The sequence below is a fragment of the Panulirus ornatus genome, chromosome 8 (genome assembly GCF_036320965.1).
Source record: "Panulirus ornatus isolate Po-2019 chromosome 8, ASM3632096v1, whole genome shotgun sequence".
Lineage (NCBI taxonomy): Eukaryota > Metazoa > Arthropoda > Malacostraca > Decapoda > Palinuridae > Panulirus > Panulirus ornatus.
The window spans coordinates 21,383,435-21,397,105 of NC_092231.1; the positions used below are offsets into that span (position 1 = coordinate 21,383,435).

Here is a 13,671-nt window from a genome sequence, read left to right on the forward strand (position 1 = left end):
GTGCCCAAACCATTTCAAAACACCCTCTTCTGCTCTCTCAACCACGCTCTTTTTATTTCCACACATCTCTCTCTCTCTCTCTCTATATATACATATATTTTTTTTTTTGCTTTGTCGGTCTCCCGCGTTAGCGAGGTAGCGCAAGGAAACAGACGAAAGAAATGGCTCAACCCACCCCCATACACATGTATATACATACACGTCCACACACGCAAATATACATACCTACACAGCTTTCCATGGTTTACCCCAGACGCTTCACATGCCCTGATTCAATCCACTGACAGCATGTCAGCCCCGGTATACCACATCGATCCAATTCACTCTATTCCTTGCCCTCCTTTCACCCTCCTGCATGTTCAGCCCCGATCACTCAAAATCTTAAGGCAAAATCATAAGCCAATATTCCTGTTTCATGATAAGAGAAGTGGACCAGGCAGTATGATACAGTGGCTAAATTGATGAAAACTACTATTGACGTTTGTGTAAATAAAATTATACATTACCCCTTTTCCATAGCCAGAGGTTGAACCATTATGTGACATTCATATTTCATTTCATTTCAAGCTAGAAGTTTCAGTTTTCTGAATCATTTTTTACATTTTTCATATGTATATATATGTATATGTGTGTATATGCACGTATGTATGAGTATATATATATATATATATATATATATATATATATATATATATATATATATATATATATATATATATATAATCCCTGGGGATAGGGGTGAAAGAATACTTCCCACGCATTCCTCGCGTGTCGTAGAAGGCGACTAGAGGGGACAGGAGCGGGGGCCAGAAATCCTCCCCTCCTTGTATTTTCTAACTTTCTAAAATGGGAAACAGAAGGATATATATATATATACATATATATATATATATATATATATATATATATATATATATATATATATATATATATATATATATGAGTTGGGGTGAAAGAGTATCATTAAATTTTAGGGAGAATAAAAAGATGTTCTGGAAGGAGGTAAATAAAGTGCGTAAGACAAGGGAGCAAATGGGAACTTCAGTGAAGGGCGCAAATGGGAGGTGATAACAAGTAGTGGTGATGTGAGAAGGAGATGGAGTGAGCATTTTGAAGGTTTGTTGAATGTGTTTGATGATAGAGTGTTTTGGGTGTTTTGGTCGAGGTGGTGTGCAAAGTGCGAGGGTTAGGGAAAATGATTTGGTAAACAGAGAAGAGGTAGTAAAAGCTTTGCGGAAGATGAAAGCCGGCAAGGCAGCAGGTTTGGATGGTATTGCAGTGGAATTTATTAAAAAAGGGGGTGACTGTATTGTTGACTGGTTGGTAAGGTTATTTAATGTATGTATGACTCATGGTGAGGTGCCTGAGGATTGGCGGAATGCGTGCATAGTGCCATTGTACAAAGGCAAAGGGGATAAGAGTGAGTGCTCAAATTACAGAGGTATAAGTTTGTTGAGTATTCCTGGCAAATTGTATGGGAGGGTATTGATTGAGAGGGTGAAGGCATGTACAGAGCATCAGATTGGGGAAGAGCAGTGTGGTTTCAGAAGTGGTAGAGGATGTGTGGATCAGGTGTTTGCTTTGAAGAATGTATGTGAGAAATACTTAGAAAAGCAAATAGATTTGTATGTAGCATTTATGGATCTGGAGAAGGCATATGATAGAGTTGATAGAGATGCTCTGTGGAAGGTATTAAGAATATATGGTGTGGGAGGCAAGTTGTTAGAAGCAGTGAAAAGTTTTTATCGAGGATGTAAGGCATGTGTACGTGTAGGAAGAGAGGAAAGTGATTGGTTCTCAGTGAATGTAGGTTTGCGGCAGGGGTGTGTGATGTCCCCATGGTTGTTTAATTTGTTTATGGATGGGGTTATTAGGGAGGTGAATGCAAGAGTTTTGGAAAGAGGGGCAAGGATGAAGTCTGTTGGGGATGAGAGAGCTTGGGAAGTGAGTCAGTTGTTGTTCGCTGATGATACAGCGCTGGTGGCTGATTCATGTGAGAAACTGCAGAAGCTGGTGACTGAGTTTGGTAAAGTGTGTGAAAGAAGAAAGTTAAGAGTAAATGTGAATAAGAGCAAGGTTATTAGGTACAGTAGGGTTGAGGGTCAAGTCAATTGGGAGGTAAGTTTGAATGGAAAAAAACTGGAGGACGTAAAGTGTTTCAGATATCCGGGAGTGGATCTGGCAGCGGATGGAACCATGGAAGTGGAAGTGAATCATAGGGTGGGGGAGGGGGCAAAAATCCTGGGAGCCTTGAAGAATGTGTGGAAGTCGAGAACATTATCTAGGAAAGCAAAACTGGGTATGTTTGAAGGAATAGTGGTTCCAAGAATGTTGTATGGTTGCGAGGCGTGGGCTATGGATAGAGTTGTGCGCAGGAGGATGGATGTGCTGGAAATGAGATGTTTGAGGACAATGTGTGGTGTGAGGTGGTTTGATTGAGTAAGTAACATAAGGGTAAGAGAGATGTGTGGAAATAAAAAGAGCATGGTTGAGAGAGCAAAAGAGGGTGTTTTGAAATGGTTTGGGCACATGGAGAGAATGAGTGAGGAAAGATTGACCAAGAGGATATATGTGTCGGAGGTGGAGGGAACGAGGAGAAGTGGGAGACCAAATTGGAGGTGGAAAGATGGAGTGAAAAAGATTCTGTGTGATCGGGGCCTGAACATGCAGGAGGGTGGAAGGAGGGCAAGGAATAGAGTGAATTGGATCGATGTGGTATACCGGGGTTGACGTGCTGTCAGTGGATTGAATCAGGGCATGTGAAGAGTCTGGGGTAAACCATGGAAAGTTGTGTGGGGCCTGGATGTGGAAAGGGAGCTGTGGTTTCGGGCATTATTGCGTGGCAGCTAGAGACTGAGTGTGAACGAATGGGGCCTTTGTTGTCTTTTCCTAGTGATACCTCGCACACATGAGGGGGGAGGGGGTAGGTATTCCATGTGTGGCAAGGTGGCAATGGGAGTGAATGGGGGCAGACTGTGTGAATTGTGTGCATGGGTATATATGTATGTGTCTGTGTATGTATATATATGTGTACATTGAGATGTATAGGTATGTATATTTGCATGCGTGGACGTGTGTGTGTGTATACATTGTGTATGGGGGTGGGTTGGGCCATTTCTCTCGTATGTTTCCTTGCGCTACCTCGCAAACGCGGGAGACAGCAAAAAAAAAAAAAAAGGTATTAAGAATATATGGTGTGGGAGGCAAGTTGTTAGAAGCAGTGAAAAGTTTTTATCGAGGATGTAAGGCATGTGTACGTGTAGGAAGAGAGGAAAGTGATTGGTTCTCAGTGAATGTAGGTTTGCGGCAGGGGTGTGTGATGTCTCCATGGTTGTTTAATTTGTTTATGGATGGGGTTGTTAGGGAGGTAAATGCAAGAGTCCTGGAAAGAGGGGCAAGTATGAAGTCTGTTGGGGATGAGAGAGCTTGGGAAGTGAGTCAGTTGTTGTTCGCTGATGATACAGCACTGGTGGCTGATTCATGTGAGAAACTGCAGAAGCTGGTGACTGAGTTTGGTAAAGTGTGTGGAAGAAGAAAGTTAAGAGTAAATGGGAATAAGAGCAAGGTTATTAGGTACAGTAGGGGTGAGGGTCAAGTCAATTGGGAGGTGAGTTTGAATGGAGAAAAACTGGAGGAAGTGAAGTGTTTTAGATATCTGGGAGTGGATCTGGCAGCGGATGGAACCATGGAAGCGGAAGTGGATCATAGGGTGGGGGAGGGGGCGAAAATTTTGGGAGCCTTGAAAAATGTGTGGAAGTCGAGAACATTATCTCGGAAAGCAAAAATGGGTATGTTTGAAGGAATAGTGGTTCCAACAATGTTGTATGGTTGCGAGGCGTGGGCTATGGATAGAGATGTGCGCAGGAGGATGGATGTGCTGGAAATGAGATGTTTGAGGACAATGTGTGGTGTGAGGTGGTTTGATCGAGTAAGTAACGTAAGGGTAAGAGAGATGTGTGGAAATAAAAAGAGCGTGGTTGAGAGAGCAGAAGAGGGTGTTTTGAAATGGTTTGGGCACATGGAGAGAATGAGTGAGGAAAGATTGACCAAGAGGATATATGTGTCGGAGGTGGAGGGAACGAGGAGAAGAGGGAGACCAAATTGGAGGTGGAAAGATGGAGTGAAAAAGATTTTGTGTGATCGGGGCCTGAACATGCAGGAGGGTGAAAGGAGGGCAAGGAATAGAGTGAATTGGAGCCATGTGGTATACAGGGGTTGACGTGCTGTCAGTGGATTGAATCAAGGCATGTGAAGCGTCTGGGGTAAACCATGGAAAGCTGTGTAGGTATGTATATTTGCGTGTGTGGACGTGTGTATGTACATGTGTATGGGGGGGGGGGGGTTGGGCCATTTCTTTCGTCTGTTTCCTTGCGCTACCTCGCAAACGCGGGAGACAGCGACAAAGTATAAAAAAAAAAAAAAAAAAAAATATATATATATATATATATATATATATATATATATATATATATATATATATATATATATATATACGAATAGTATGAAAGAAAATATATATACGAATAAAATGCATGTGAACACGCACCTTCATAGAACATACAAACCTCCAACGGCCAGGATCGAACTCGGGACCCCTGTGCAAGAGGCAGGAATAGCCTAGCGGTTAGCATTCCTGCCTCTTGCACAGTGGTCCCAGGTTCGATCCTGGCTGTTGGAGGTTTGTATGATATATATGTGTGTGTGTGTGTGTGTGTGTGGGGATTAGGTGTCTGCTTTGAAGACTGTTAGAAATACTTAGAAAAACAGATGGATTTGTATGTAGCATTTATGAATCTAGAGAAGGGACATGACAGGGATGATAAATATGCTTTATGGAAGGTCTTATAAGTATATGATGTGGGAGGTAAGCTGCTAGAAGCAACAAGTTTTTTATCAAGAGTATAAGGCATAGGTACAAGTACGAAGAGAAGAGTGATTGGTTCCTAGTGAAGATCGGTCTTCGCCAGGGGTGTGTGATGTCTCCATGGTCGTTTAATCTGTTAACGGATGGAGTGATTATGGAGGTAAACGTAAGAGTTTTGCAGAGATGGGTGAGTATGCAGTTTTTGGGAGTGAAATTGCCTTGGAAATGCTTCAATTGTTGTTCCCTGATGATACAGCACTAGCAGCTCACTCGAGTGAGAAACTGTATTAGTTGGTGATTGAGTTTGGAAAAATGTGTAAAAGGAGAAAGTTGAAAATAAATGTGAATAAGAGCAAGATTATTAGGTTCAGCAGGGTTAAGGGACAAGTTACTTGGGAAATATGTCTGAATGGAGAAAAGTTGGAAGAAGTGTTTTAGGTATCTAGAAGTGGACTTGGCAGTGAATGGAACCATGGAAGTAGAAGAGTCAAGGTGGAGGAGGGGGTAAAGACTCTGGTATCAATGAACAATGCATGAAATGAGAAAAAGTCATCTAAAAGAGTAAAAAAGGGTATGTTTGAAGAAATAGTAGTTCCAACAATATCATATGGCTGTGAGGCATGTGCTATTGATAGGGTTGTACGGAGGGTGGATGTCTAGGGAATGAAATGTTTGAGGACAATATGCGGTGCGAGGTGGTTTGATCAAGTAAGTAATGAAAGGATAAGATGGATGTGTGGTAGTAAAAAAAGTGTGGTTGAGAGAGCAGAAGAGGGTGTGTTGAAATGGTTTGGACATGGAGAGAATGAGTGAGGAAAGGTTGAAAAAGAGGATATACGTGTCAGAGGTGGAGGGAACAAGGAGAAGCAGGAGACCAAATTGGAAGTGGAAGGACTGAGTCAAAAAGATATTGAGTGAAATGCACCTGAACATGCAGGAGGGTGAGAGGCATGCAAGGAATAGAGTGAATTGGAAAATATGTGTATATGTTGGTATGTATGTATATACATGTATGGGTGTGTATGTATATATGTGTGTATATGAGTGGATAGGTCTTTCTTTGTGTGTTTCCCGACACTACCTCGCTGACCAGGAAACGGTGATCAAGTCTAATAAATAAAATAAATATATATGGGTGATTATTGGTGCTAATGCAAGTGGTCATGAGAAGAAAGATCTTGAAAGGCAAGTGTTTACAGAGTTGATAAGAGAGTGTCAGCAGTTTTGGTGCACGAGATCAGGTATTACAGATGGGCGATTCGCAGGTGAGTAATGTGGCAGTTGAGGGTATAATAGGAGAACATGGGATATTCAGTGTTGTGAAAGGAAATGGTGAAGAGCCTGTGGACTTGTGTAAGCTGAAAAAAAAAAAAAAAGACTTGCAACTGGAAATACCTGGTAAAAAAAAAAAAAAGAGATATATACACAAGTATATGTATGCGAGTAGGAAACATGGTCACAGGGCATTATTAGATTATGAGTAAATTGATAGGCGTATAAAAGAGAGACTTTTGGATGCTAATGTGCTGAGAGGGGCGGCTGGTGGAGTGTCTGATCACTATCTTGTGGAGGCAAAGGTGAAGATTTCTAGAGGCTTGCAAAAATAAAAGAGAATGTCAGGGATAAGAGAGTGGTGAGAGGAAGTGAGCTTGGAAAGGAAACTTGTGTGAGGAAGTACCAGGAGAGATTCAGTATAGAATGGCAAAAGGTGAGAGCAAATGATGTGAGGGGATTAGACTAAGAATGGAATGTATTTAGGGAAGCAGTGATGTTATGTGCAAGAGATGCATGTGGCATGAGAAAGGTGGGAGGGAGGCAGATTGGAAAGGATAGTGAGAGGAGGGATGAAGAAGTAAAGTTGTTAGCAAAAAGAAAAGAGAGGCATTTGGATGATAAGTGCACGTAAGGAGGGCAAATAAATGGGAGACATACATGAGAAAGTGGCAGAAGGTCAAGAGGAAGATGCAAGGCTGAAAAGAGGGCAAATGGGAGTTAGGGTGAGGGAGTATCATTATATTTCAGAGAGGGTAAAAAGATGTTTTGGAAGGAGGTAAATAACATGCATAAGACAAGAGAACAAATGGAGGCATCAATGAACAGGGCAAAGGGGAAAGTGATAACAGGTAGAGATGAAGTGAGGAGACAGAGTATTCTGAAGGTTTGTTGAATCTGCCTGATGATAACAGTAGTGATGAAATGAGGAGATGGAGTATTTTGAAGGTTTGTTGAAAGTGTTTGATGATAAAGTGGCAGATGTAAGGTATTTTGGTTGGGGTGGTGTGCAAAGTGAGAGACTTGGGGAGTGATTTGGTGAAGAGAGAAGAGGTGGTGAATGCCTTGCAGATGGTACTGCAGTTGAATTTATCAAGAAAGGGAGTGACTGTGTTGTTGATTGGTTGGTAAGGATATTCAATGTATGTATGGATCATGGTGAAGTGCCTGAGGACTGGCGGTATGCATGTACAGTGCTACTGTACAAAGGCAAAGGGGACAAAGGCAAATGTTCAAACTACAGAGGCATAAGTTTGTAAAGTATTCCTGGAAAACTGTATTGGATGGTACAGATTGAGGGGGTGAAGGCATGTACAAAGCATCAGACTGGGGAAAAGCAGTGTGGTTTCAGAAATGGTACAGGATGTGTGGATCAGGTGTTTGCTTTGAAGAAAGTATGTGAGAAATACCTAGAAAAACACATGGAGTTGTATGTAGCATTTATGGATCTGGAGAAGGCATATGATGGGGGTAATAAAGATGCTATGTGGAAGGTCTTAAGAGTATAAGGAGTGGGAGGTAAACTGCTAGAAGCAGTGAGTATATATCAAGGGTGTAAGGCATGTGGACAAGTTGAAAGAGAGGAGAGTGACTGGCTCCCAGTGAAGGTCGGTCTGCAGGAGGGGTGCGTGATGTACCCATGGTTGTTTAATTTGTTTATGGATGGAGGGGATAAAGAAGTAATGCAAGAGTTTTGGAGAGGGGGCAAGTATGCAGTTTACTGGGGATGACAGAGCCTGGGAAAAGAGTCAGTTGTTGTTCGCCAATGATACAGAACTGGTGGCTGATTCAAGCGAGAAACTGCAAAGTTGGCAACTGAGTTTGGAAGGATGTGAGAAAGTTCGGAGTAAATGTGAATAAGAGCAAGGTTATTAGGCTCAGCAGGGTTGAGGTCCAAGTCAGATGGGATGCGAGTTTGACTGGGGAAAAATTGGAGGAAGTGAAGTGTTTTAGATATCTGGGAGTGGCCTTCGCAGTGAATGGAACCATGGAAGAGTAAATGAGTCATAGGGTGGGGGTGGGGGCAAAGGCTCTGGGAGCAATGAAGAATGTGGAAATAGAGAATGTTATCTCAGAGAGCAAAAATGGGTATGTTTGAAGGAAAAGTAGTTCCAAAAATATCATATGATTGTGAGGCATGGGTTATGGATAGGGTTGTACAGCAGAGGGTGGATGTGTTGGAAATGAAACGTCTGAAGACAATATGTGGTGTGATGTGGTTTGATCGAGTAAGAAATGAAAGGGTAAAAGAGATGTGTGATAATAAAAAGAACATGGTTGACAGAGAAGAGGGTGTGTTGAAACGGTCTGGACATATGGAGAGAATGAGTGAGGAAAGATTAACCAAGAGGATATATGTGTGAGGGGTGTGTAATAGGATTTGTTCCACAAATAAAACCTGATGCATGAAAGCCTGAAAGCCTTGTCTTACATGATTAATCACATTTTCTATTTTTCTTTTGCAGAGACTAGCTTCCAGGATTATCTTAAGCTCTTACCTAACAGGTCCTCTTTTCATTTCCTTACTTACCACACACTGAAACTTAAACATTACAAGATCACTGTTTCTTACTTCTACATTATAAACAATATTCTCAATATACCTGCTAGTATGTGAGATGATAAGATCTAGTAATTATGGTATATTTGGTCTCAACCTAGTGTATGCTGGTAAGGATAATTAATCTGTACACTTTTTATATTTTCATTTACTTTTGCATGCCAATATTTTCATTATGAAAAGTTTATGCATAGTGATGGGATTTCCAAATCTTTCCTACTATTCAAGTCTTAAACGAATTTTTTCCCTTTAATATTCATATTCTGCTATTTTAGTGAGTACTTAAAAAAACTAAAATGCATATCTCAGTCTCACCTCCAAACAACTGCTGGTATCCTCCTTGCTGACCTAAAACGGGCAACTGACTCAAGGATGTTGTCATTGATGGATGCTGGTACAACCAGCTTTCTTGGATAAGTGGAACATAACTGATAATCACTATTTGCTAGAGAGATGCGCCAGGCTCCTCCTAAGTCAAAACCAAGACGCCTGACCTGAAAGACAAAACTAGTTTCATGAGAAGGCAAAACAGCAGCTGTAAATACCATCATATAAAAGTTCAGCAAAACCATACATTTATGAACTGCAGATAATCTGTGATTAAGAAGTTTGCCCCCAAGACCTGAAATGCAGATCAGGGAAATCTAGTTTTAGTGTGATGATGAAGTGGTCAACAAGGAGAGCTACACAAGATTAATGAAACAAAATGTGCCTCTACTTCAAAGGCCAGCATCAATGTTGCTTGACCATCAAAGAAGCAGACAAGAAAAATCAAAGGCGCTCTGAAGAAAGTGTGTTTTATACTATTTGTATCTATTAACTATACTTAGTCACCGTCACCTGCATTAGCGAGTTAGCACAAGGATACAGACGAAAGAATGGCCCAACCCACCCACAAACACATGTATATACATAAACGCCCACATATACAGACCTATACATGTCAACATATACATACATAACATACAGACATTTTTTTTTTTTTTTTTTTTTTTGCTTTGTTGCTGTCTCCCGCGTTTGCGAGGTAGCGCAAGGAAACAGATGAAAGAAATGGCCCAACCCACCCCCATACACATGTATATACATACACGTCCACACACGCAAATATACATACCTACACAGCTTTCCATGGTTTACCCCAGACGCTTCACATGCCCTGATTCAATCCACTGACAGCACGTCAACCCTGGTATACCACATCAATCCAATTCACTCTATTCCTTGCCCTCCTTTCACCCTCCTGCATGTTCAGGCCCCGATCACACAGAATCTTTTTCACTCCATCTTTCCACCTCCAATTTGGTCTCCCACTTCTCCTCGTTCCCTCAACCTCCCACACATATATCCTCTTGGTCAATCTTTCCTCACTCATTCTCTCCATGTGCCCAAACCATTTCAAAACACCCTCTTCTGCTCTATCAACCATGCTCTTTTTATTCCCACACATCTCTCTTACCCTTACGTTACTTACTCGATCAAACCACCTCACACCACACATTGTCCTCAAACATCTCATTTCCAGCACATCCACCCTCCTGCGCACAACTCTATCCATAGCCCATGCCTCGCAACCATACAACATTGTTGGAACCACTATTCCTTCAAACATACCCATTTTTGCTCTCCAAGATAATGTTCTCGACTTCCACACATTCTTCAAGGCTTCCAGGATTTTCGCCCCTTCCCCAACCCTATGATTCACTTCCGCTTCCATGGTTCCATCCGCTGCCAGATCCACTCCCAGATATCTAAAGCACTTTACTTCCTCCAGTTTTTCTCCATTCAAACTTACCTCCCAATTGACTTGACCCTCAACCCTACTGTACCTAATAACCTTGCTCTTATTCACATTTACTCTTAACTTTCTTCTTTCACACACTTTACCAAACTCAGTCACCAGCTTCTGCAGTTTCTCACATGAATCAGCCACCAGCGCTGTATCATCAGCGAACAACAACTGACTCACTTCCCAAGCTCTCTCATCCACAACAGACTTCATACTTGCCCCTCTTTCCAAAACTCTTGCATTCACCTCCCTAACAACCCCATCCATAAACAAATTAAACAACCATGGAGACATCACACACCCCTGCCTGCAAACCTACATTCACTGAGAACCAATCACTTTCCTCTCTTCACATGCCTTACATCCTCGATAAAAACTTTTCACTGCTTCTAACAACTTGCCTCCCACACCATATATTCTTAATACCTTCCACAGAGCATCTCTATCAACTCTATCATATGCCTTCTCCAGATCCATAAATGCTACATACTAATACATTTGCTTTTCTAAGTATTTCTCACATACATTCTTCAAAGCAAACACCTGATCCACACATCCTCCACCACTTCTGAAACCATACTGCTCTTCCCCAATCTGATGCTCTGTACATGCCTTCACCCTCTCAATCAATACCCTCCCATATAATTCACCAGGAATACTCAACATACTTATACCTCTGTAATTTGAGCACTCACTCTTATCCCCTTTGCCTTTGTACAATGGCACTATGCACGCATTCTGCCAATCCTCAGGCACCTCACCATGAGTCATACATACATTAAATAACCTTACCAACCAGTCAACAATACAGTCACCCCCTTTTTTAATAAATTCCACTGCAATACCATCCAAAACTGCTGCCTTGCCGGCTTTCATCTTCCGCAAAGCTTTTACTACCTCTTCTCTGTTTACCAAATCATTTTCCCTAACCCTCTCACTTTGCACACCACCTCGACCAAAAAACCTTATATCTGCCACTCTATCATCAAACACATTCAACAAACCTTCAAAATACTCACTCCATCTCTTTCTCACATCACCACTACTTGTTATCACCTCCCCATTTGCGCCCTTCACTGAAGTTCCCATTTGCTCCCTTGTCTTACGCACTTTATTTACCTCCTTCCAGAACATCTTTTTATTCTCCCTAAAATTTAATGATACTCTCTCACCCCAACTCTCATTTGCCCTATTTTTCACCTCTTGCACCTTTCTCTTGACCTCCTGTCTCTCTCTTTTATACATCTCCCACTCAATTGCATTTTTTCCCTGCAAAAATCGTCCAAATGCCTCTCTCTTCTCTTTCACTAATAATCTTACTTCTTCATCCCACCACTCACTACCCTTTCTAATCAACCCACCTCCCACTCTTCTCATGCCACCAGCATCTTTTGCACAATCCATCACTGATTCCCTAAATACATCCCATTCCTCCCCCACTCCCCTTACTTCCATTGTTCTCACCTTTTTCCATTCTGTACTCAGTCTCTCCTGGTACTTCCTCGCACGTCTCCTTCCCAAGCTCACTTACTCTCACCACCCTCTTCACCCCAACATTCACTCTTCTTTTCTGAAAACCCATACAAATCTTCACCTTCGCCTCCACAAGATAATGATCAGACATCCCTCCAGTTGCACCTCTCAGCATATTAACATCCAAAAGTTTCTCTTTCGCGCGCCTGTCAATTAACACGTAATCCAATTACGCTCTCTGGCCATCTCTCCTACTTACATACATATACTTATGTATATCTCGCTTTTTAAACCAGGTATTCCCAATCACCAGTCCTTTTTCAGCACATAAATCTACAAGCTCTTCACCATTTCCATTTACAACACTGAACACCCCATGTATACCAATTATTCCCTCAACTGCCACATTACTCACCTTTGCATTCAAATCACCCATCACTATAACCCGGTCTCGTGCATCAAAACCACTAACACGCTCATTCAGCTGCTCCCAAAACACTTGCCTCTCATGATCTTTCTTCTCATGCCCAGGTGCATATGCACCAATAATCACCCATCTCTCTCCATCAACTTTCAGTTTTACCCATATTAATCGAGAATTCACTTTCTTACATTCTATCACATACTCCCACAACTCCTGTTTCAGGAGTACTGCTACTCCTTCCCTTGCTCTTGTCCTCTCACTAACCCCTGACTTTACTCCCAAAACATTGCCAAACCACTCTTCCCCTTTACCCTTGAGCTTCGTTTCACTCAGAGCCAAAACATCCAGGTTCCTTTCCTCAAACATACTACCTATCTCTCCTTTTTTCACATCTTGGTTACATCCACACACATATATATACATGTACATATTCATACTTGCTGCCTTCATCCATTCCTGTTGCTACCATGCCACACATGAAATGGCACCCCCTCCCCCTGCACGCACAAGGCAGCGCTAAGAAAAGACAACAAAGGCCACATTCGTTCACACTCAGTCTCTAGCTGTCAAGTGTAATGCACCCAAACCACAGCTCCCCTTCCACATCCAGGCCCCACAAAACTTTCCATAGTTTACCCCAGATGTTTACATGCCCTGATTCAAGCCGTTGACAGCACATCCACCCTGGTATAAAACACCGTTCCAATTCACTCTATTCCTTGCACGCTTTTCATCCTCCTTTATGTTCAGGAACCAATGGCTCAAAATCTTTTTCACTCCATCCTCCCACCTCCAGTTGGTCTCCCACTTCTACTCGTTCCCTCCACCTCTGACACATATATCCTCTTTGTCAATCTTTCTTCACTCATTCTCTCCATGTGACCAAACCATTTCAACACACCCTCTTCTCTCTCAACCACACTCTTTTTATTACAACACATTTCTCTTACCCTTCCATTACTCACTTGATCAAACCACCTCACAACACATACTGCCCTTAAACTATTAATTTCCAACACATCCACCCTCCTTTGCACAACCCTATCTATAGCCCATGCCTCAAAACCATATAACACTGTTGGAATTACTATTCCTTCAAACATACCCATTTTTGCTCTCCGAGATAACGTTCTCACCTTCCACACATTCTTCAACACTCCCAGAACCTTTGCCCCTCCCCCACCCTGACTCACTTCTGCTTCCATGGTTCCATCCGCTGCTAAATCCACTCCCAAATATCTAAAACACTCCACTTCCTCCAGTTTTTCTCCATTCAAAATTACCTCCCAATT

General features: G+C 42.0%; 1 protein-coding gene across 5 annotated transcripts in view; it reads right to left on the reverse strand.

Moving 5' to 3' along the window:
- Nucleotides 1-13,671, reverse strand: part of LOC139749868 (phosphatidylinositol-3,5-bisphosphate 3-phosphatase MTMR3) — a 357,317-nt gene that overhangs the window by 171,622 nt on the left and 172,024 nt on the right. For all 5 annotated transcript variants that reach the window (XM_071664222.1, XM_071664224.1, XM_071664220.1 and 2 more), the window contains exon 5: nucleotides 9,012-9,190. In XM_071664222.1, coding sequence (XP_071520323.1) covers nucleotides 9,012-9,190 — 179 coding nt within the window. The remainder of the gene's footprint in view (nucleotides 1-9,011; nucleotides 9,191-13,671) is intronic.